Below are 25,257 nucleotides of genomic sequence, written 5' to 3'. Positions count from 1 at the left end.
CAGAGATTTTTACCCAGAATATGGACAGTCCGCAAAAATATTGGACTTCCAGATCAAAAATTATGCACCTGTGATTTTTCTTTAGAAGCTGAGGTTGCTTCTGCAGATCTGCACACATTTAGTTTACCGTATTTTTTGGACTATAAGACACACCTGACTATAAGACGCACCCAGGTTTTAGACAACAGAAAATATGAAAAAATTTCATATTTTACTACTTTTACAAAGAGAAAACTATTGGTTAAAAAAAAAGAATTTGTTCGGTTTCACCACATTCTCAGAGCCATAACTTTTATATTTTTTGGTCGATTGAGCGGTGTGAGGGTTTATTTTTTGCAGGACGAGTTGTAGTTTTTATTAGCACCATTTTTTGATACTTATGACTTTTTTTAGCCCTTTTTATATCATTATTTTTAGCACTATAGTGACCAAAAAAAACATTGATTCTGGGGTTTTACTTTTTTTTTTTATGCCGTTCTCCGTGCGAGTCAAGTAATGCTATATTGTAATAGCTCAGACTATTACGGACGCAGCGATACAAATTTATTTATTTATTTTTTTGACATTGTGCTTGGGGAAAAATGGGAAAAGTTTTTTTTTGGGACTTTTAATATTTTTTTACCCTAAAAAAATGTATCTAACTTTTTTTAAAAATATATTTTATTAGTTCCCCTAGGGGATTTGAACCAGCGATCGTTAGATCACTGGCACAATACACCGCAATACATGGATGAGTTACGGAAACAGCGTAACTCGCTGAGCTACACTGTTTCTGTAACTCCCATAGAAGTGAATGGCAGTTACCGAAGCAGTGTAGCATGTGAGCTACACGGGTTCCGTAACTACTATTCAGTTCTATGGGAGTTACAGAAACAGCGTACCTCAGCGAGTTACGCTGTTTCCGTATCTCTAACAAGTACGCTGTTTTCGTAGCTACCGAGTTCCGGAAACAGCATAGCTCACGGCTCTACGCTGTTTCCGTAACTCCCATTTACTTCTATGGGAGTTCCGGAAACAGCGTAGCTCAGCGAACACTCTGCTGTTTCTGTAACTCCCAACCACCTAATCAGGAAGTGGCCGGGAGACAGCGGAGCCGAGTAAGCTAGAACAGGGTTTAGGGGGCCCTGTTCTAGAGATAGGTACGGGTCCCAGAGGTGGGACCCGAATCTATCTAACATTTATGACGTATCCTGTGGATATGTCATAAATGTCCTTCCTGGGAAGATCCTTATAAATGCCCTGACGCTACTGACCGTGGCGTTTAACTAGTTAAACGGCCAGGAAAAGCATGATCGCTTTTCCTGGCCGTTAGAGCAGAATGTCAGCTGTAAAACACAGCTGACACCTGCAATGTATGGAGCGGGATCAGCACGTGAGCCCGCTCCAAACATCATCCACACCCCGCTCCATGATGTTCCGGCACATCATGAGTCGGTAAGAGGTTAAGTAAGAAGCAGTCAGGGGGCCCGGCGCTGCCGGGTCCCTTGACTGCCGACTATAAGACGCAGGGACTTTTTAGCAAGATTTATACCGAAAAATACGGTAGTTTTGGGGAGAACTACATCTGCCTAGTGGCACCTGGTCAGCGTGCTGTCTTTTAGTTACAACAGGTGTTTTGAACGTAGAAATTGAGATAAGTGTTACTATTCTATTGGTACTCTTCTAAAATTTTATAGTAACTATGGTTGGTGCTATGTCTGGTCTTATTTTATGGTCACAATTGATAACAATAATCCAGTTAAATCCAGAAAATATAATAAAACCAACTGTTTAGGTGTTAAAATAACCAAAAAACAAGTTACTCACCTTTCAAACCCTGTCGCTCCCTCAACAGTCTTTATTTACACCCCTGTACCGATTGTATTGTGACACATGACTGTGGCAGTCAATCACTATCTGCAGAGGTGAAGGTTGACACGTCAGCCACTATTGTGTTGTTGTGGCCACGTGTTTGAAAAACATATTATTGCTGGTGGAGGACATGGTATTGATATGTTTTTAAGGTTTCAAGCATACTCATGATTTTGCCAGGTAACTGTGAACTGAGCAATTCTGTGTCTTATTACATTAGTAATTATTATTATACTTATTACATTAGTATAGAATTTTGTTATTTTAATCCAAAGACTGATTTTAGGTTTATTCCCCAAATAAATTTAGATAGGGGAGTTACATAATGTAGAAAGTGGTTTGCTATATAATCTCTAAACTACATTAACTTGCTAATAGAGATGAGCGTATCGGATTCGACACAAATCTAATTCAGTCCAAATTCCTCAAAAGTTTTACTTTTGACCAAATCAGAAACATTTTGGGATTTGCAGCGCACAAATTGCGGAAAAATGTTGGGCGCCTGCAAGCGCCGGCCACCATTTTACAGATTAGAAAAAGGATCCCATGACTTCGGGCAGGCTTTCCCCATAATGCCTTGGAGTCAGCCTTCCCAAAATGCACAGTGGTTATCCCTTCCTCCACCAAAGCCAATCATGAGGGGTATTGGTGGATCACATTACTAATGCTGGCTCGGGATTGAAGATCTTGAACGGGATTGGATACAGTTCTAGAAGACGTCAGATATGAGTTTTCAGGACAATTGAGGCACTTGCGATTTGCGACTAATTTATTTTGGCTTAATCTAATCGGATGGCCAATTCAGTCGAATCAGGCCCGAAATGAATTTCAAGAAATTCGCTCATCTCTACTTGCTGAGAGTGGGATTATTTTTTTTAGATTAGTGTTTAGACTTTTATGAGGTATAAATTACCAACGTCATTTTTATCGCTGTGATCCTTATTTACTGTACTTCTTCCATAATACTTACCTTCCTCTAATAATCATGCAAAACTTCTTTCTTACCAGAGAAACTACAGAGGTTGATGGTCAGTACTTTGAGTTATCATTGATTTTTGAAAGAATTGAAGAGGATGATTTTAGCACTGACTTTAAATGTATAGCAAGTAATGACTATGGCCAAGAAGTTCTGCTAACACAAATAAAACAAGCAGGTAATAATTCTAATGTTTTATAATATTATATTTGATTTAAATACTGTATTTTCTTGACTATTAGACGCACTTTTTGTCCTGAAAACTGTGCTGTAATCTTCTGGTGCGTCTAATAGTCCGACTGCAGGCAGCTGCCAGTGTATGAAGAAGCAGGAGACTGAGCACCATGATTCAAAGGTCCTTGCAGTGCAGTGTTATGGAAGCAGCATATCTTGTGCTGTGTGTAGAGAATCACTCTTATCTGCTCACTGAATAGTCACATCTTACACACAGACTTCTGTCAAATCTGACTGCTTAGTGAGCAAATAACACAGACATGTACACACAGCACAGTAAATCTGTGCAGATACTGATCTGCAAGGACCTTCTAGCCATGCCCCCTACTATTAACGAGCAGCAGCAAGAGCAGATTCATCACCAGTAACTCCTGCCTCTCCACACCTCTCTTGTCTGGTGAGTTCAGAGGCGGGCGAGGGAACTATAACTGCCAGTATGTTGTATCACTGAAGCTGTCATTGTATTGGGGCACTTTGGCTGTTATTGTATTCGGTCACAGTGTCTGGTATTGGGGCATTGTGGCTGGCATTGTATTGGAGCACTGAGGCTGGTATTGTATTGTGGCATTGTGCCTGCCATTGTATTGAGGGCACTGTGGCTGGCATTGTATTGGGGTATTGTGGTCAGGCACTGTGGTACTGTCTCGCTTTCTCGTCTTTTACGCTTTAAACTATGGGTGAGCCTTATGGTTCAATGCGTCTTGTAGTCCAAAAAAATACGTTAATTTCTAGAAGAATTTATACTGTTTTGAAGGAAAAGGGTGGTCACACCAAATATTCATTTCATTTAGATTTCTCTTCTGTTCATTCGCTTTGCATTTTCTTAATTGATATAAAAAAACTATTAACACTTCTATTTTAAAAGCATTCTTACTTTGCAGCATTTTTCAACAACTTCTTAAAACTTTTGCACAGTACAGTATGTTGTATGTTGCAGAAGTGCTCTAGCTTCTTACAAAAGTATTCAGACCTTAGTCTAATTCTTTGATATTATTATTAATAAAAACTACAATTAACCCCTTAATGGCCAGCCTATTTTAGACCTTAATGACCAAGCCATTTTTTAAGTTTTTCCATTGTCTCATTCAAAGAGCTATACATTTTTTATTTTTGCATCGACATAGCTGTATAAGGACTTGTTTTTTGCGGGACAAGTTGTAATTTTTAATAGCACCATTTTTGGGTACATAGAATTTATTGATTAACTTTTATTAACTTTTTTTGAGGGGGAATACAAAAAAAACTTTGCCACACTTTTTTGCGTCCTAAATTTATGCTGTTTACCGTGTGTTATAAACACCACAATAACTTTATTCAGCGGGTTCTTGCGATTGCAACGATACCAAATTGATATATATTTTGTATGTTTTACTACTTTTACACAGTGAAAACACTTTTTTTTCAAAATTATTTGTTTTTGTGTCTCCATATTTGAAGAGCCATAACTTTTTTATTGTTCCCCCGATGCAATTATATGAGGGCTTTTTTTTGAGGGACGACTTGTAGTTTTTATTGGTACCATTTTGGAGTAGATGCGACTTTTTGATCACTTATTCTTTTTTTTTTAGGCAGGATTCAAAGAAAACAACAATTTTTGCATGTTTTTTTATTTTATTTTTTTACGACGTTTACCGTGCGGGATAAATGATGTAATAACTTTATAGTTGGGGTCGTTACGGATGTGGCGATACCAAATGTGTGTAACTTTTTTACTTTATTTTGTTTTTTTTAATAATAAAGCAGTTTGTAAGGGGAAAAAGTGGGTTTTTATTTTTTTTAATTTCTTTTTCACTTTTTAAACTTTTTTGAAACTTTTTTACTAGTCCCACTAGGGGACTTTAATATGCGATTATCCGACCACATTTATAATACACTGCAATACTTCTGTATTGCAGTGTATTATGCCTGTCCGTGTAAAACGGACAGGCATCTGCTAGGTCATGCCAGATGCCCCCTGGCTGCCATAGAAGACACCGACACCCGGCGATCTTATCGCCAGGTGCCGGTGGGATGAGAGGGAGCTCCCTCCCTCCAAAACCACTCAGATGAGAGCTCGCTATTGAGTGCCACATCTGAGGGGTTAAACAGGTGAGATCGATACTGACATCAATCTCACCTGTTCGAGCAGGGATGCCCTCAGCTACATCTGGTAGCTGAGATCAGGGAGATTTAACGGCTCCCTGCTCTGTTTATTTATTCCAATGCAGCGCAGTAAAACGGCTATTGCATCAGAATAAAGCCCGTTAGTGGCTGCCGTAAAAACACTTTGGGGCGGTCACTAACGGGTTAAAGGGTTATTCTGGTTTCAGCAAATAAAGCATACGCATTGGGGCAGATTTACTACTGTGTCTGAGTCTAGAAAGTCTATAAAAATATACCAAATGTTGTTGCAGTTTGGCACAATTTTGATGTTTTCACCTTACTAGACTCTTTTTAAAAGTGCTTGAAAAATGGAGCGCGGCTTAACGTGAAAGTGGATGGCTTGCCAGTAAGTGGCGTCTCTTACATTGTGCCAATGTGCAACAAACATGTGCCAAAAAACAAAGTCACAAAATTCGATAAAAAAATAAGGCAAATCAAAAGTGGTATAAGGAAGAGAAAAGTGTCTAAACAGATCATACAAGATGTGCCAAAATTATCATTCAGCATGCACCACTGTGATAAATTTGGCACATTTTGTGCCTGCCTGGTAAATGTGTTATGAAAAGTTGCACAATTTTCCAATATATTTTCTGTATCAATTCCTCATAGTTTTCAATATTTTTATTTGCTGTCATTCAATAGGAACCTTCATGGTTTGCTTCCAGTTGATAAACATCATCTGTCCTGTTTATGTGGTGGACACACAGCTGCTCGGCTCGGCATAAGACCCAGCTCAGTTAACCGTACTGTAACTGTAACAAACCATGCACCTGTGTGATCACCAAATGACCCGGCCACATTTTTACAGAAAGTATATTGTAAAATAATACCTAGTTTTGTTCTTTGTATATCACACTGAGGAAAAGTGAACAAATTAATGTGAATAAAAAAAAAGTAGAAAATTAATGTAGCAACCTGACTGGCAAATTAACCATTTTTTCCACACACGCAAAAGCACCTCAGAATTTCCGTCCGGATTTTCCGTGCGGAAATTCAGCAGCATTTTACAGTAGCAACAAAGTGGATTCAATTTGAATACATCCCATCCACACACTGCGGAAATAAACCTGTGTGGAAATTGACCATTGAAGATTCTCAAAAGGCAGCATGTACATTTGTTTTGCAAAAACGCTGCAGAATTTCCTCACAGAAAATATGGCTGGATATTCCGCAGTGTTTACGCTGTGTGTGGACGTACCCTAAATGTTTTTTTGTTTGTTTTGTTTTTCTTATATAAATCTTACTATTTCAATTAAACAAAAAAAAACAACAAGATAGAGTGATGCAAGAGAGAAAGTATTAACAGAAGGCTAACCATCAGAAGTGATAGGAGTTTTGTAGGAGCTATAGAGCTTTGCACACGAGACTAGCATAAGGCCTGTGCTGGGAGATGTTTTACTAAGACTTTGTTCACATCTGCGTTGGGACTCCATTCGTGGGTTCCGTCGGCCCTTTCCATCAGTGGAACCCATGATCGGAATCCAAACTGAAACAACCAGAAACCATAGGTTTCTGTTTGTATCACCATTGAGTTAAATGGTGACGGATCCGGTGCAAATGGTTTCCGTTTGTCATCGTTGTGTAAGGGTTCGTTGTTTTGACGGAATCAATACCGTAATCTACTGCTCTCCTATTTTCCCTACGTACTGTTGAGGGTGGTCTGATCCTTCCGTTAGATAAGAGAAACATTGGGTCATTGAAAGAAGATTTTCCAATATGTTAGGAAATCATTTTGTAATTGGCTATTTCTGGTTGTCAGTAGAACTTGATTTCGCCAGAAAATGACACAATACAGTCACTTTCATTTATTCGGTCATTTGATAATCCAGAAGTTTTGATAATAATTTAACACTTGTTTCTAGCGTAGAACTGTAAAATAATGGGAAATTTTACATTACCAGAAACAGAAAAATCAGCAGAAAGGTGATAAATGTTCTTAGTGGGAAAACCCCGTAATGCCCTGGCAGTACTTAAAGAGGTTTTCCCCTTTCTGACAACTGACGACCTATCCACCGGATAGGTCATCAGTATGTGATCGGTGCGTGTCCGACACCCGGACCCCGCACCGAGCCTACACTCCGGCTGCCTCCGGAAGCAGATGGCTCCGGTCAACGAATGATGGCCGAGCTGCAGTACTGCAGCTCTCCTCCTATTCAAGTGAATAGGAGCAGAGCTGCAGTTCTACTGAACGACCGCTATGCAGTGGTCAGAGCCATCTGCTTCTGGCTCCAAGTACTGCATACAGTTGTCAGAAAGTGGAAAACCCCTTTAATAGGAGCCTGTTACAGTACCAAACACTGCAATACATAAGTATTTTACAGGCAATCAAATTATTGCATGTTTAAGTCCGCTAGTGGGACTACAAAAATGTTAAAAATTAAATTAGGAAAACTTTTTAACACTATAAAAAATATATTATAAGTTCAAAAAAAACGTTTCCCATTTACCTATAAAATAACATAAACAATATAAAAATAAACTTGATTTGTGTTGCCACAGCTGTAAAAGTCCAAACTATTACAATATAATGATATTTATCTTATGCAGTTAACAAAGTAAAAAAGGTCACCTTGTCATCCCAAAAAATAAATGAAATGAAAAGTTATCAAATAAGTCGTATGTATCCCTAAATAGTGCCAATAATAACTGCAGCTCATCAGCAAAAAGCTAGCCTCCACCTTGCTCCATCGATATAAAAATAAAAAAACGACATAAGTACTATATAAATTTGGTATAGCCGTAATCTAATTGACCTGCAGAATAAATTTAACATGCCATTGATACCACAGGTTGAATGCCATATAGTTAGAACCCTAAGAACAATGGAGGAATGGCTGTTTGTTTTTTAATTCCACCACAAGCAAATAATTTTGAAACGTTTTTCAATACATTATATGGTACATTAAATGGTGCCAATAATAAATAACTGATAAATTAACAAAAGGAGCAGTAATTACGTATACTTTCCCAAAGCTATCCAGAGGAAAGAGAGTTTAGATTGGGAGAGATTAGGGAATGGTGAAGAATTGACAAACTGAGAGGGGAATTTATCAACCTTTCTACGCCAGTTTTCTGTAGTAGAAAAGTTGCAAAAGGGACCAAAATTCGGCTTTGTTACATCACCCTTGCCATTTCTTGAAAAGTGGCGTGGCTTCACAAAGGCCCGACAAATTTATTATAATTTACACCGGAAAACCGGTAAAAACTATAGTGGAAATCTCTGTGCTGGGCCTGGTTCCTTGCCCCCTCTAGATCTTACTCTTCCCCAGTCGGATCCCTGCTTCTCTTCTACCCTCCATGTTACCTCAGGCTCCCTTAGCATGCTGTTGCTCATGTATTAAGAGGCATGCGTCTATTAATAAATCTGTCTGATCCTACTCCAGTAGATAGCTAAGACTGGTGTATAAAACGCTGTCATAGTAAATCTGCCCCAAAGTATATTACAAAATTGCACACCTTTCATTATACAATGTGGCTCATCTTTAGGCAACATGCACATGACACAGAGGTTGTACGGTGAAGCGCAGAGTCCCGTACAACTCCATACTATGAAGACACATGGACTCCATTTCCAGCTTTAATGCACCATCTGATGCCATTGCGTTGCTTCTAGGGTGAATACCTCCATACATACTGAATCCAATGGCACATGCCACGTTTCTTAATCTGTTGAATATGTATGGAATCCGTTAGAACAAACTTCCGTATGAAATCTGAGGCATACAGCGGTATAGAAGGGGACCGATGCACCTCTATGGGTGTCCTATTAAGGCTCCATACAAAACAGAACCATAATACATCCGTGTGCATAAGGCTCTACAGATTATTCTGGAAAACACCTGTACGTGTGAGGAGGGCCTTTTGTAAAATATTTTCTGATTATTATATGTGTACATAGGTGCCATGGCCGCACCGTCCATGAGGCAAGATGAGTTTCCCGCCTCAGACGGCAGCCTGTTGCCTCTCTGAGGGGTGGCGGCACCACTGAAACCAGCTGCTGCCATCCCCTCCTGAACTATAATTGTATCTGCGTCTATTATACAATAAGTCTATCTCACGTCGTTGAGTTGCAGGGCAAGGCACCCTGGCCAATCAGCGCCTTTCACAGATGCAAGCGGCGCAATGATGTCGTCAGGCCTCTTGCGTCGTTGAAAGACGCTGATTGGCAGGGCAGAATGATTTGCCCTGCCACTCAGAACCTTTTACAGATGCAAGCGGCGCGATGACTTCATTGGGCTGTATTTGTCCTGGTGCTGTATTTATGTACTGACCTTGGTTTTGGTGCTATATTTATGTACTGAGCTTGGTTCTGGTGCTGTATTTATGTACTGAGCTTGGGTCTAGTGTTGTATTTATGTACTGAGCTTGGTTATGGTGTTGTATTTATGTACTGAGCTTGGTTCTAGTACTGTATTTATGTACTGAGCTTTGTTCTGGTGCTGTATTTATATACTGAGCTTTGTACTGGTGCTGTATTTATGCACTGAGCTTTGTTCTTGTGCTGTATATATGTACTGAACTTGGTTCTGGTTTATTTATATACTGAGCTTGGTTCTGGTGCTGTATTTATGTACGGAGCTTTGTTCTGGTGTTGTATTTATGTACTGTGCTTGGTTTTGGTGCTGTGTTTATGTACTGAGCTTTGTTCTGGGGATGTATTTATGTACTGAGCTTGGTTCTCGTACTGCGTTTATGTACGGAGCTTTGTTCTGGTGCTGTTTTTATATACTGAGCTTTGTACTGGTGCTGTATTTATGTACTGACATTGGTTCTGGTGCTCTATATATGTACTGAGCTTTGTTCTGGTGTTGTATTTATGTACTGAGCTTGGTTCTGGTTCTGTATTTATGTATTGATCTTTGTTATGATGCTGTATTTATGTACTGAGCTTGGTTCTGTTGCTATATATATGTATTAAGCTTTGTTCTGGTACTGTATATATGTATGATCTTGGTTCTGGCACTGTATTTATATACTGAGCTTGGTACTGGTGCTGTATTTATGTACTGAGATTTGTTCTGGTGCTGTATATATGTACTGAGCTTGGTACTGGTGTTGTATTGATATACTGAGCTTTGATCTGGTGCTGTATTTATGTACTGAGCTTTGTTCTGGTGTTGTATTTAAGTACTGAGCTTGGTTCTGGTTCTGTATATATGTACTGAGCTTGCCTCTGTTGCTATATAGATGTATTAAGCTTTGTTCTGGTACTGTATATATATGTATGAGCTTTGTTCTGGCGCTGTATTTATATAGGATATATTTATAATAACAAAATTGCAGGGCAGATGGAATTGTTGCAATTCATTGTCTATTTAATGGGAACCTGTCAAGTAGTGTTAACCCCTTGAACTGCCACCATGCAGTAATACATGACCTGAAAATATTTCCAAATATTCCCTTCTATGTTTTTTCAGATGCAGCAAAATCTATACAGTTTAGCTGTGTAAATCGGCGCACACTATATGCTAGTTACTCATTAAAGTGTCATGGGTGGTGCCGCTATCCTGAAGAGTCACATAGTCCTGCCACCAAAGCCACCTTTCCATGCTTGATTGCCCCCCCCCCCCTGGCTGTTATACATCACTAGCAGCCTCCTCCAACTTTCTCGGATGCAACATTGTCTTGTACTACTTGAGCACGCACCGTGCAGCGTGGTGTACTCTGTCTGGCTTCATCGGTGCAAAGTGCATGCTAGTGGAGTACAAGGCAACAGCACTTCTGAAAGAGTTGGAGGAGGCTGGTAGTGATGTAGACCAGGCAGGGGGATGTCAATCAAAATCTGCTGGGGCGCCATTTGAATTTTCACCTCAGGCAGCAGATAAGCTAGACTAGGCACTGCAAGGGGTGTTTACTTTATTCAGTCTGATGTTTGCTCTACTTTTATGTTACTGTCACCTTTGTTAATTGCGCCGTATCACATATATTGTTGAGGACAGGACTGTTCCTATTATTGTAAGCTGTTTAATTTATGTTGCGGCACATATTAGTAAGCATTTTTGTTACTTTTCTACATTTTTACAGACTCTTCTTTTGCCTGGTACATTGCAGCAGTTCCTGCCCTTGTGGTTTTCCTGATTATAGTGATTATTTTCATAACCAAACACAGGAAATGTGGAAATAAGAACGATTATTCTCTGGCCAAGTCATAAAAATGGTAAATGTATCTTATTCTTAAAGTAGGAAGATAAATCACTTTGCTGGGAAATGAAGTGCTCATTATTTAATCTCACAAACTTACTGTAACTGCAATGTTTAATAGACCACCCCTCTACTGTTAAAGGGAAATCAGTGGAGCACATATTAAAATGGTCAGTCTAGATTCTTGTAGGAGTTTCCTATTTCAGGAATTGTCAAAATATATTTCTTATTTTATCTCCGATTACATTTTCATTGTGTACTGATGTAAAATATGAACTGATGTTCTGTTATGTAGTTTGTAAAAAGCAGAGGGTGCTTTGGTGATCTAAGTTCTGTTCAGTAGAACCATGGGAGGGTCTGGGAGTTGTGGCCATAATATGGATGCATGCAGATGCTTTACAGCAGTCTGAAATCGGCTTAACCCCGTAACACACCTTGATGTAAGTGCACGTCATGGTGTGGGGGGGAATGTATGAAGCACGCTCACGCGCTGTGTGCGCTCCATTCTTGCAGGTGGCAGATGTGTATTACAGCTGACACACGGCACTAACGGCCAGAAACAGCGATCGCGCTGTTCCTGGCCGTTTAACCCCTCAAATGCTGCGGTGAATCGCGACCGCAGCATCTGAGGCTTTTTAGAGAGGGTGGCTTAACAAAAGCCAGTAAAAATGACAATATACTGCAATACATTAGTATTGCAGTGTATTGTACCAGCGATCCAACAATTGCTGGTTCAAGTACTCTAGGGGGACTAATAGATTGTGTAAAAAAAACTTAAAATAAGTTTTTAGTAGTGAACATTTTTTTTTTTTTAGTTTAAAGTAAAAAAAAAACCTCTTTTACCATTTTTCCTTTTAAGTAATGTCAAAAATAAACAAAATTGGTATGGCTGTGTCTGTAAAAGTCTGAACCATTACAATATAGCAATATTTAATGCGCACGGTGAACGCCGTAAAAAGAAAAAAAATCTGAAACGCCAGAATCACTGCATTTGGGTCAACTTAGCGGTGAATTTGTTTTTAAGAAAAAGTGATTAAAAAGTCGTATGTACCAAAAGATTTTACCAATAAAAACCACATCTCGACGAAAAAATAAAAAAGTTATGGCATTCAGAATATGAAAAATAATAATTTTTTTTCCTAAGCAATAGTTTTTTCTTTGTAAAAGGAGTAAAACATTAAAAAACCTATATAAATCTGTTTTTGCCATAATCGTGTTGACCAGCAGAATAAAGTAAATTTGTTTTTGTTTTTACCGCATGGTGAAAGATGTAAATACAAAACCCAAAAGTAAATGGAGGAATCACAGTTTTCCAATTCCACCCCACTTCGAAAAAAATTTCAGTTTACCGGTACATTATATGGAAAGGGAGTGCCGATCACAGCCAAAGGTGCAAATCGCTCAGCTGAGCTCTTCTGCACCTTAGTTTCAGCGACGTTGGGTTTTCTCAGCACCCGGATGCCCACCGATCCAAACTTTTGATATGTCTCTATGACATTAAAAGTTTGACAAAATTGCAGTTACTCTTTAAAACTGTGCCCAAGCCATTTGAAACAGGCTTTATATATAATTTATATAAGCTTTATTTTTTCTCAGTTTTCAAATGTTCTCCTTTTCTTACAAAAGCTTTTCTTTCTAGAGTATTTTAAAAATGCAACCCTTTCAATGATATCATTTGGGTTTCAGTTGGGTTTGAGATTGTGCTCTTCTTTCTAGATTCACAGTATGTTCAGTTCAATAGGCAGTCCAGGTTTAAATGTATGTAGATATCTGAAGGATCAGTAATACCATAATTGATGCAGTTCAAGTTCACACAATTTATTGCACCTAATAATATCACTATAGAACATGCTAAATAATCTGGGAACTTTTTATCCTCTCGCAATGAAAATGAAAACTTTGTGAAGCCTTTACCTTCAAAGCTCAGCACTTTGTGCTGCAGACGTCTCCTTATTCCTAAGGCCAACTGCACACGGTCGTAGCTATATGTACAGTACGTGATTCAGGCATACAGAAGATGTTCATTGATTTCTATGAGCCCGGAACGCAAATGCGGTCCGTATAATATACATGTCCTATTTATTTGCGGTCCGGGCTCCGGGCAATGTACGGACCGTGGAAACCACGGTCGTGTGCATTGGCCCATAGGAAATCACGCATTCTATACTATTTGCAATTGCGGTTCCGTGTGTATGAGGCCTTACTCAATAACAGGAAATTGTTATCATTGTCTACATGTTACAGATACAGTGGAACTGTAGTCCGGTCATGATCACTGTCTATTTATCTATATGCTCTTGCAGCTGACATCAGCAGAGAGGGAATATATGCGCTAACAAGTCACTCAGACTTAATCAGAGTATTTAGATATAGGGCTAGTGCAGCAAATGTAATCCTTGCCCCATGTGAAGGAAATCCTAGCTACTACTGTATAAATTGTAAAATGGTGCTCAAACATAAAACACATAAAACAATTTATGTCAATTGGTCTCTGTATGGTATTTATTACACACAGCTGCTTGGCTGTTCTGAATTTTTCTAATATAAAATTCCAGTGATAAACCATGACTAATATGCTTTATATCGTTTATCTATAACATTGTTATTACAACATGAGAACTTGCGTCAGTGGTTGATTTATGAGGAAAGCTACAAATTTGTAGTGTTCTCTGTGATGAGCTTTTAAACTACTATTTTAAGTTTCCTTGGAATGTTACTGAAGTTTATTTTGATATATAGCCTTATCATTTCATGCATTTCCTTTCCCAGACCATTTCATTTCCCTAGAGTCTATTAAGTGTTCTAATTCAGTAATGTTATTATCAAGATTCAGAGTTTGATTCCATTAATCAGTCATAAAATCAGAAAGTTGGTGTTTTCTGATTTTCTAGAATATTGGACTGCTACAGATGCACTTCATGGGTAGAGATGCTTTAGAATGTGTTTTCCAAAATTTGGCCTTAAATTAGTGAGGTTTTTTCTTCCACAAACCTATGGTTATACAAAATCTCCTTCCTGTCCTTCTTTCAAAATTCTGGTTTGCCTGGCAATTCCTCATTGAACTTTGTTGACATCATTTTTATACATCTCAATCCGCGATTCGGATTTGTTAGGGAAGTGCATCATAAGCAATTCTCCAATATATAACTATTAACGTCCATTCACAATACGTTAACTATTTCCATTCAGCGCGTACGTGTTAAAAACCGTTATATAAGTTATCAATTGTATAGGAAAGCGCAGTAAAGAAAAAAAGGTATACCGATGCATACCTCCCTGATGTATGCCAGTAGGACACTCATTTGGAATCTGTGGGGTTTATAAGAGTCTGGTTTAAATACACCCTTAGCTGCCTGGTATGAATAGGCCCTTAGCCCTCGTGCACACGGAGTCCATACATTGCACATATAACGGACCCGTAGGGAGTCTGCGTGCCGCCATTCTGTGCTACTGTATTCTCCTCTAGAACTATTGCTTCTTAGAGAGAGTACCTTTGTAATATGGTATGCTATGGAACATGACATCATTTTATATTTAATTGATTCCATAAAGTACTGTATGGGCCCTTTACAAGCTAAGAGAAAATTTTCAGACTTGCTTTACAAGTCCATAATGCAGCCGCATTTTTGCGCCCATTAAATGCTGCAATACCCAGACCCCAGTTGTTTTACTAAACCAAACTTAACCCCTTATTGACCGCCGATAAGCCTTTCACGACGGTCATTAGTGGGCTTTATTCTGATGCAATAGCCTTTTCACGGCGCTGCATCAGAATAAAGTAAACAGAGCAGGGAGCCGATAAATGTCCCTGCTCTCAGCTGCCAGATGTAGCTGAGAGCTGGGGGCATCCCTGCCCGAACGTGTGAGATCGATATTAGTATTGATCTCACCTGTTTAACCCCTCAGATGCGGTGCTCAATAGCGTGCACCGCATCTGAGTGGTTTTGGAGAGAGGGAGGGAGCTCCCTCTCATACCACTGACACCCGGCGATAAGATTGCCGAGTGTCTGTGTCTCCGATGGCAGCCAGGGGCCTAATAAAGGCCACCAGGTCTGCCTGTAGTAAATGCCTGCTAGGTCATGTCCTAGCAGATGACTGTCCGTTTTAAACGGACAGGCAGTAGTACACTGCAATACAAAAGTATTGCTATGTATTATAAAAGCGATCGGATTATCGCATATTAAAGTCCCCTAGTGGGACTAGTAAAAAAGTTAAAAAAAGTTGAATAAAGTTAATAAAAGTGAAAAAAAAAAGAAGAAAAACCCACTTTTTCCCTCTTACAAACTGCTTTACTATTAAAAAAAAGCCAATAAAGCAAAAACGTTACACATATTTGGTATCGCCGTGACCATAACGACCCCGACTATAAAGCTGTTACATTATTTAACCCGCACGGTGAACGTCGTAAAAAAATAAAATAAAAAACAGTGGAAAAATTGCTGTTTTCTGTTAATCCTGACTTAAAAAAAATGTGATAAAAAGTGATAAAGTCACATCTACTCCAAAATGGTACCAATAAAAACGACAAGTCATCTCGCAAAAAAAAAAGCCCTCATACAACTGCTTCGGCGGAACAATAAAAATGTTATGGCTCTTCAAATATGGAGACACAAAAACAAATAATTTTGAAAAAAAAGTGTTTTTACTGTGTAAGTAGTAAAACATACAAAATCTATATAAATTTGGTATCGTTGCAATCGTAACAACCCGCTGAATAAAGTTATTGTGTTATTTATACCACACGATAAACGACGTAGATTTAGGACGCAAAAAAGAGTGGCGAAATGTCAGGTTTTCTTCTATCCCCCCCCAAAAAAAGATAATAAAAGTTAATGAATAAATTATATGTACCCCAAAATGGTGCTATTAAAAAGTACAACTTGTCCCGCGAAAAACAAGACCTTATACAGCTATGTTGACGCAAAAATAAAAAAGTTATAGCTCTTCGAATGTGACGATGGAAAAACTTAAAAAATGGCATGGTCATTAGGGCCCAGAATGCAAGCAGGGGGAAGGGGATAATTAAATCACCTTAGGGTTTTATAGTGTGGTTCTGTAGAAAAGCAAAGGTCCAGCTGTTTCGGCTGTAATACAAATGCTAAAATTCAACCTTATAAGGGAGGCTTATTTGATGTCCCCATGGCTGCGCTCCTTGGTGGTGTCAGCAGCCATTTATGACCTGTATCTTGTCAAAGCTAAGAGGACAAGGCTGAAGTGAAGTACTTAACCCCTTAAGGACGCAGCCTAGTTTTGGCCTTAAGGCTCAGAGCCCATTTTTCAAATCTGACATATTTCACTTTATGTGGTAATAACGTCGGAATGCTTAAACCTACCCAAGCGATTCTGAGATTGTTTTCTCGTGACACATTGGGCTTCATGTTCGTGGTAAAATTTGGTCGATATATTCAGTGTTTATTGGTGAAAAATTGCAAAATTTAGAGAAAATTTTGAAAAAATTGCATTTTTCAGAATTTAAATGCATCTGCTTGTAAAACAGACGGTTATACCACCCCAAATAGTTACTAGTTCACATTTCCCATATGTCTACTTTAGATTGGCATCGTTTTTTGAACATTCTTTTATTTTTCTTGGACGTTACAAGGCTTAGAACATAAACAGCAATTTCTCATATTTTTAAGAAAATTTCAAAAGCCTTTTTTTTAAGGTACCTCTTGAGTTCTGAAGTGGCTTTGTGGGGCCTATGTATTAGAAACCCCCATAAAGAACCCCATTTTAAAAACTAGACCCCTCAAAGTATTCAAAACAGCAGTTAGAAAGTTTTTTAACCCTTCAGGCATTTCACAGGAATTAAAGCAAAGTGGAGGTGAAATTTGCAAATTTCATTTTTCTTGCTGAATTTCAATTTTATTCATTTTTTTTTCTGTACCAAAGAAGGTTTTACCAGAGAAACACTACTAAATATGTATTGTCCAGATTCTGCCGTTTTTAGAAATGTCCCACATGTGGCCCTACTGCGCTCGTGGACTAAAAGACAAGCCCTAGAAGCAAAGAAGCACCTAGTGCATTTTGAGTCCTCTTTTTTATTAGAATATATTTTAGGCAGCATGCCAGGTTTGAAGAGGTGTTGAGGTGTCAAAACAGTAGGAATCCCCCAATAGTGACCCCATTTTGTAAACTACACCCCTCAAGGAATTCATTTAGGGTTGTTGTTACCATTTTGACCGCACATTTTTTTCGCAGCACGTATTTGAATTGGGCTCTGAAATGAAAAAAATTTCATTTTTTCCAATAAAATGTCATTTGTGATCAAAATTTCTTATTTTCACAGGGAACAAAATACCCCATTTTGTTGCCCAATTTGTCCTTAGTGTGGCAGTACCCCATTTGTGGTGATAAACTGCCGTTTGGGCCCATGGGAGGGCTCAGAAGGAAAGGAGCGCTATATGTTTGTTGGAGTCCAGATTTTGTTGGATTGGTTTTCGGGTGCCATGTCGCATTTGCAGAGCCTCAGAGGTATCAAAGCAATGGAAACCCACCAAAAGTGACCCCATTTTGGAAACTACACCCCTCAAGGAATTCATTTATGGTTGTTGTTAGCATTTTGACCGCACAGTTTTTTCACAGCACCTATTTCAATTGGGCTGTGACATTAAAAAAATGACATTTTTTCCAATAAGATGTAATTTTTTACCAAAATTTCTTATTTTCACAGGGAACAAAATACTCAATTTTGTTGCCCAATTTCTCCTGAGTGCATCAATACCCCATTTGTGGCAATAAACTGCCGTTTGGGCCCATGGGAGGCCTCAGAAGGGAAGGAGCGCTGTGTGTTCTTTGGAGTACAGATTTTGCTGGTTTGGTTTTCGTGTGCCATGTCGCATTTGCAGAGCCCCAGAGGTATCAAAGCAATGGAAACCCACCAGAAGTGACCCCATTTTGGAAACTACACCCCTCAAGGAATTCATTTATGGGTAATGTGACCATTTAGACCCCATAGTTTCTTCACAGAACTTATTTGAATTGGGCTGGGAATTTAAAAAATATATATTTTTTCCAATAATATGTAATTTTAGCTCAAAAATTCTTATTTTCACAAGAAACAAAATACCCCATTCTGTTGCGCAATTTGTTCTGAGTGCCGCAATACCCCATTTGTTGTGATAAACTGCCGTTTGGGCCCATGGGAGGGCTCAGAAGGAAAGGACCACCATTTGGCCTACTCGGGATTTTCTAGTGCGAAGTCATGTATGCAGAAGCCCCTGAGGTACCAGTACAGTTGAAACCCGCAAGAAGTGACCCCGTTTTAAAAACTACACCCTTAAGGCATTCATCTAGAGGTGTAGTGAGCATTTTGACCGGAGACCTACACCCCATAAACTGTAATGTGGGTTCTCCCGGGTATGGCAATACCCTACAAGTGGCTGTTATCAGCTGCCTGGACACACAGCAGGGCCCAGAGGGGAAAGACGAGGGGGGATAAGCTGTGCGGAGTGCATCAGGGTAAGTAAAATTTGGGTAAATTATAAACCAAGGGATGTATGATAAATTTTAAAACACTTTCATACAGAGCTCTGGTTATTCGGGACACGTGTCACATTGATATATTGTGTCCTCCCTTATCCCCCTCTTATAGCAGACTTTGCACCTCTTTTGACTTTTTCCCTTCTTGCCAGTTTGGGGAACTTCCCCTGGAAAGTGTTGCCCTGGTACGATGCGTGTGGGCTCGCTTCCAGAAGTACTGGGTGCCTCCCCTTCTTGGTCCCTAAAGATTAGGTTCTTGATAATCACCTCTTGAAATTCCAGGAAAGTTCCCGTCTGGCCTGCACATCGACGTGGCACGTACGCATTGTACAAAGCCATCTATATGATGTTCCCGGCCAGCTTCTTATACCACACCGCATGGCGCTGTAGGGCTTCAGGGCTTGATCTTACAAGTCCATCACTCCCATGTACCTATTGTAGTCCAGGATGCAGTCTGGTTTGGGGGTGGCCTTTCCTTCATATATCCTAAATCTGTAGGTATACCCTGATGCACTCTCACAGCTTATACATCTTCACGCCATACCTTGCCCTCTTACCCGGCAGGTACTCGCGGAATTGAACCCTCCCTTTAAAATGTACCAGGGACTCATCAATAGAAATACACTTCTCGGGGGTGTATGCTTGGGAAAACCGGGCACTGGAACGGTGTAATAGGGGTCTCCGTTTAGACAAACGGTCAAAACTGGGGTCATCTCGGGGTGGGCACGGCTCATTATCAGTATAGTGTAAGAAGCGAAGTATTGCCTCATTTATTTATTTTTTTAGGTTCCAGTTCAGTTCTGAAGTTGCTTTGAGGGGCCCATATATTAGAAACCCCTATCAAATACCCCATTTTAGAAACTAGACCCCTCAAAGTATTCACAACAGCATGTAGAAAGTTTATGAACCCTTTAGGTGTTTCACAAAAATTTAGAGCAAAGTAGAGGTGAAATTTACATTTTTTTTTTGTCAGAAAATCCTCTTTATACCATTTTTTTTCTAACACAAAAGGATTTATCACAGAAACGCAACTTAATACGTATTGCCCAGATTCTGCAGTTTAGAGAAATATCCCACATGTGGCCCTCGGGCGGTAATGACTGAAGCGCCGGCCTCCGAAGCAAAGGAGCACCTAGTGGATTTTGAGGCCTCTTTTTTATTAGGCACCATGTCCGGTTTGAAGAGGTCTTGTGGTGCCAAAACATTGGGAACCCCCCAAAAGTGACCCCAATTTGGAAACTAGACCCCTTGAGGAATTCATTGTAGTTTTCTTGGGGTGCATGCGGCTTTTTGATCAGTTTTTATTCTATTTTTAGGTGGCGTGGTGACTAAAAAACAGCAATTCTACTATTGTTTTTTTTTCGTTTTTTTTTACAGCGTTCACCGTGCGCTATAAATGACATATTCACTTTATTCTGCGTGGCGATACGATTACGGCGATACCAGATGTTTATAGTTTTTTTTTATGTCTTATGGCGTTTGCACAATAAAATACGTTTTGTAAACAATCATTCACTTTTTGTGTTACCTTATTCTAAGAGCCAGAACGTTTTTATTTTTCAATCAATAAAGCCGTGCGAGGACTTATTTTTTGCGTAACGAACTGTAGTTTCGATCCGTACCATTTTTAGGTACATGCGACTTTTTGATCTCTTTTTATTCCATTTTTTGGGAGGTGAAGTGACCAAAGAATTGTGATTGTGGTTCGGTTTATTATTATTTTATTTTACGGCGTTCACCGTGCGGGATAAATAATGAAATAATTTTGTAGTTCAGGCCGTTACGGACGCGGCGATACCAATTATGTATAGTTTATTTGTTTGTTTATATATTTTTATTAATAATAAAGGACTGATAAGGGAAAAAGGGGGATTTTTACTTTTATTACTTTTAAATCTTTTATTTTCTAATTTTTACACATCTTTTTTTAACTTTTTTTTCACTTTATTACTTTGTCCCACTAGGGGACATGAGGGCAGGAGGCCCCGATCGCTATTCTAATACACTGCACTACATGCGTAGTGCAGTGTATTAGAACTGTCAGCTACTCACTGACAGCAAGCATAGTGGGTCCTGACGTTGTCAGGACCCACTAGGCTTCCGTCTATGGCATAGCCGGACGCCATTGTTTGGTGTCCGGTTGCCATAGTCACCATCGCCGGCCGCTATCGCGTAGCAGGCCGGCGATGGCAGCTTAACCCCTAAAAAGCCGCGATCTCTATAGAACGCGGCTTTTAAGGGGTTAATCAGCGGGGACACAGCGATCGGTCCCCGCTGTAGGAGCTGTGACAGCTGCTGAACAAGACAGCAGCGTCACAGCTCCTGTATGTGTCGGGAGGACGGCCGAAACGGCCGTTACTCCCGAGACGTACTATTACGGCATGGAGCGCGAACGATACAGCTGCCATGACGTAATAGTACGTCAAGGAGCGGGAAGGGGTTAAGGCTAGCACGACAGCCCTCTCCTTTGATAGAATTGTTTACTGAGCCTGAATTATGTTTATGGCTACAGGGAGATCTGCATGCTCATTAACCCTTTTCGGTGATAATTTCAGGAAAGACAGTACTGTGCAAAAGTTTTAGGCAGTTGTGGAAAAATAATGCATTAAAAAATAGAAGTGTTAATATTTTTATTTTTTTTTATCAATTAACAAAATACAAAGTGAGTGAATACAAGAGAAATCTAAATCAAATCAATATTTGGTCAATATTTTTTATCTATGTACACTTGCACACAGTTTTTGAAGGAATTCGGCAGGGAGGTTGTTCCAAACATTTTGGAGACTTAGCCACAGATCTTCAGTGGATGTAGGCTTCCTCAAATCCTTCGGTCTCTTCATGTAATCCCAGACAGACAGATAATGTTGAGATTAAGGCTCTGTGTGGGCCATATCATCACTTCCAGGGCTCCTTGTTCTTCTTTACCCTGAAGATAGTTCTTACAGGGGTTATCTGGGGACCAACACTTGCATTGCAATAATATATTTATGTGAAACTAAGCAACGTACTAATATAGCATCAGCTGATGCTTTGCTCTAGGACTCCAGGACTTCTGCCCATGTCACTGTCTATATATGGACAGTGACGTCGGCAACAGTACTGGAGTCCCAGAGCAGAGCATCAGTTGATGCTTTGCTCGAGGACTCCAGTACTGCTCTGCCGACGTCATTGTCCATATATGGACAGTGACAATGATGCGGGCAGAAGTTGTGGACTCCAGTAGTGCTGCTGATGAAATTGTCCATATATGGACAGTGACGTCGGCAGAAGTTGTGGAATCCCTAGGCAGACCAAATATGGACGTCGGGAGCAGTGCTGGATTCCCGAGCAAAGCGCTAGCTGATGCTCTGCTCGGGACTCAAGCAATAGGCAATGTGACAGCCCCTTGCGGTCATGTTCACGAACAGCAAATGAAGCAAGAGCTCAGTCATGTGGGGCCATGTTGGAGCGTCATCATTATTAGAAAAGCTCGAGCACTTACTGAATAATTCATGAGGTTTGAACTGCACTATTTAGAGCAGAATTTTTAATTAAAGTATATAAGTAAGTTACTATTATTGCAATGCAATTTTTGGTCCTCAGATAACCCTTTTAATTACAATGATTGTATGGGGTGATGGGGTCGTTCTCCTGCTGCAGAATAAATTTGGAGCCAATCAGACGCCGCCCTAATGGTATTGCATGATGGAAAAGTATCTCCCTGTATTTCTCAGCATTAATTAATCCTGATCAAATACCCAACTCCATATATTATTGTACCACTTTCCAGCCATTCAGTGAATAAACTGGCTTCTGTTACAGCCAAATATTGAATATAAAATTTTGACTCTTTAGTGCAGAGCACCTGCTGCCATTTTTTTGCACCCCAGTTCCTATGTTTTTGTGCATAATTGAGTTGCTTGGCCATGTTTCCACATCAAAGGTGGCTTTTTGGCTGCAATTTTTAAAACCAGTTTTGGCCAGACTTCTCCGAACAGTAGATGGGTGTACCTGGGTCCCACTGGTTTCTGAGCTGATGGCACTGCTGGACATCTTCCAATTTAGAAGGGAGGTAAGCATGATGTGTCTTTGATCTGCTGCACTAAGTTTCACTGGCCGACCACTGCGTCTACGGTCCTCATCGTTGCACGTTTGTTTGTGCCTCTTCAAAATTGAGCTGCACATTTGGAAACCCCAGTCTGCATTGAAATCTTTGCCTGGGAGAGACCTTGCTGATGCAGTATAATTACCTTGTTTCTTGTTGCTGTGCTCAGTCTTGCCATGGTGGACCTGTGACATGAAACTGTCTTCCACAACCTCACCTTTGTAGCAGAGTTTGGCTGTTCCTCATCCAGTTATAAGCCTCCTACACAGCTGTTTCTGTTACGGTTAATGACTGTGTTTCAACCTACATATAAAAATAATGATCATTATCACCTGTTTGGTATAACTGGTTAATCATACACCTGACTATAATCCTACAAAATCCGTGACTTTGTGCAAATGTACCTAGAATAATTGATGCTTTTTTGAAGGCAAAGGGTGGTCACACCAAATATTGATTTAGATTTCTCTTATATTTTTGAAAGCTTTCTTACTTTGCAGCATTTTTCCACAACTGCCTGAAACTTTTGCACAGTGCTGTATATGAAAAAGGTAGAACATTATTCTAACAAACTAGCTCATTTAATAATAGTTAACCTATTATTGAAAGGTGATAACTGGTTCAATGGATAATGGGGGTCATGTATAATAACTAGCTGTAAAGGTGGCCATATACATTTAATAACTGCTGTCCGGCAGTTGTTTTTCGAGACTCCTCCATAACGAGTTACTTGTCTGATGTACCCATATCAAGAAATCTACTTCGAAACTTCTTCCAAATGATGTAAAGGAAACCTAGAACCGTAAAGCAAACTTCTCTTATTGGAAGAGAGAATGAGATTTTATAATGATATCACGATGCACTCTGCTATTGAGGAGATACACTTCTGTGGCATATAGAAGAAGTGAAATGTTAACGTTAAGGCCTCATGCACATGACCGTAGCCGTGTGCACGGCCGTGATTTTCAGGTCGGCCGGCTGCGGACTGTCAGCCGCGAGCCGTCCGCAAATTGCGGACCATGCACATGGCTGCGGCCATTATTTTCAATGAGCCCGGACCGCAGAAGACGGCCGTAATAAGGCATGTCCGTTCTTTCTGCGGTGCGGGCTCCCGGGCCATGCACGGACCGTAAAAACTACGGTCGTGTGCATGGCCCCATAGGAATGAATGGGGCCGCAATTCTCCTGTGGATTTTCGGGGGAATTTCGGCCGCAAAAGCACGTTCGTGTGCATGGGGCCTAAGACGTGGCTGGCAGTTTGCAATATTGTCCCTTTGTCACATTGAATAGAAGAGGTGGTGGTGCCTATTCATACGCTTCACGAGCAGTTCCTGTCCTATTTGCTAGGGAGAAGAAGCTATTGGCTAGTGATGAATCATGGGTCTCATGCCTTTTATAAATAGGAATAGTATCCAAGGAGAAACCTGTAATAGTCACATAAAATTTAGGACAGTTGGCTTAATGAAGTCTATCCCTGAGGACCAGTTGAATGCTATGATGAGGTCCTCAATCTCTGATTATCATCATTAATATGGTAATTTTTACAACAAAGACAAATCTGCTAGCCAAAACAGGCCCCAAATTTCTGGACTAAACTGGGTGCGGCTCACATACCGCAGTAATTACAATTTTATTTGATAATCAATAAAACTGAAATCCATGCATTTAACTGTTGCAATATAAGATATAAATCACAGTTTTTACATTTTGTCATATCTTATGCTGTATTTCACTTTTCAGATGTTATATTTTGGTCATTACTAAGCAAACCAATTAGAAGACCATAACAGACAAAGGATAACATGTGTATCCTTCTTGGCATATGGCATCTAGTCTGGCCATTAAGAAGACAATGCAAGAATACAAGCATCACATTTATATATATGAGAAAAAGAAAAACTTTTCCATTAGGAAATATGTAAAGTGAATATTAATTGGTTTCTTGTGTTAGAACATGCTAGATCCCAAACATTTTACTACTTTAAATTAATGTTTGTGTAAATATTTGGTGACAATTTGTCATTATTATTGCTGCATAATAAATGATCATTGTAAAATCACTTGGTCTTTTACATACAGTATTAATTATCCATTGAATATACTTTTATAGTGATTTCTTCTAGCTATACAGTTGTGTTTTATATGTTTTTGTAATAAAACTTTATATATATCTTTATATTGATAATAGATGTGTGTAAAAGTTGAAAGACAGTATTAGGTAATAGAACTGCATGTAGGAAAACCATCCAAACAAGTTTATGACCCTTTAAATTGTACCTGTAAAGATAAAAAACTTTTTTATATGTGTTCCTTTAAACATAATAAAAAATATATTCAATATATTATA

At 39.5% G+C, this 25,257-nt stretch overlaps 2 protein-coding genes across 2 annotated transcripts in view; one reads left to right on the top strand and one right to left on the bottom strand.

Annotated features, from left to right (window-relative positions):
• Window positions 1-24,971, top strand: part of LOC142740932 (interleukin-1 receptor type 2-like) — a 48,795-nt gene extending 23,824 nt beyond the window's left edge. Inside the window, exons 8-10 of the mRNA XM_075850344.1 lie at window positions 2,860-3,005; window positions 11,228-11,360; window positions 24,651-24,971. Coding sequence (XP_075706459.1) covers window positions 2,860-3,005; window positions 11,228-11,355 — 274 coding nt within the window. The 3' untranslated portion in view covers window positions 11,356-11,360; window positions 24,651-24,971. The remainder of the gene's footprint in view (window positions 1-2,859; window positions 3,006-11,227; window positions 11,361-24,650) is intronic.
• RPL31 (ribosomal protein L31) overlaps window positions 1-25,257 on the bottom strand; it is a 171,824-nt gene that overhangs the window by 74,968 nt on the left and 71,599 nt on the right. The gene's annotated exons all lie outside the window — the stretch shown is intronic.

Source organism: Rhinoderma darwinii, chromosome 2, assembly GCF_050947455.1.
Source record: "Rhinoderma darwinii isolate aRhiDar2 chromosome 2, aRhiDar2.hap1, whole genome shotgun sequence".
Classification (NCBI taxonomy): Eukaryota; Metazoa; Chordata; class Amphibia; order Anura; family Rhinodermatidae; genus Rhinoderma; species Rhinoderma darwinii.
Note: the sequence above shows the minus strand (reverse complement) of the source record. Positions and strands in the feature narration are given on the sequence as shown.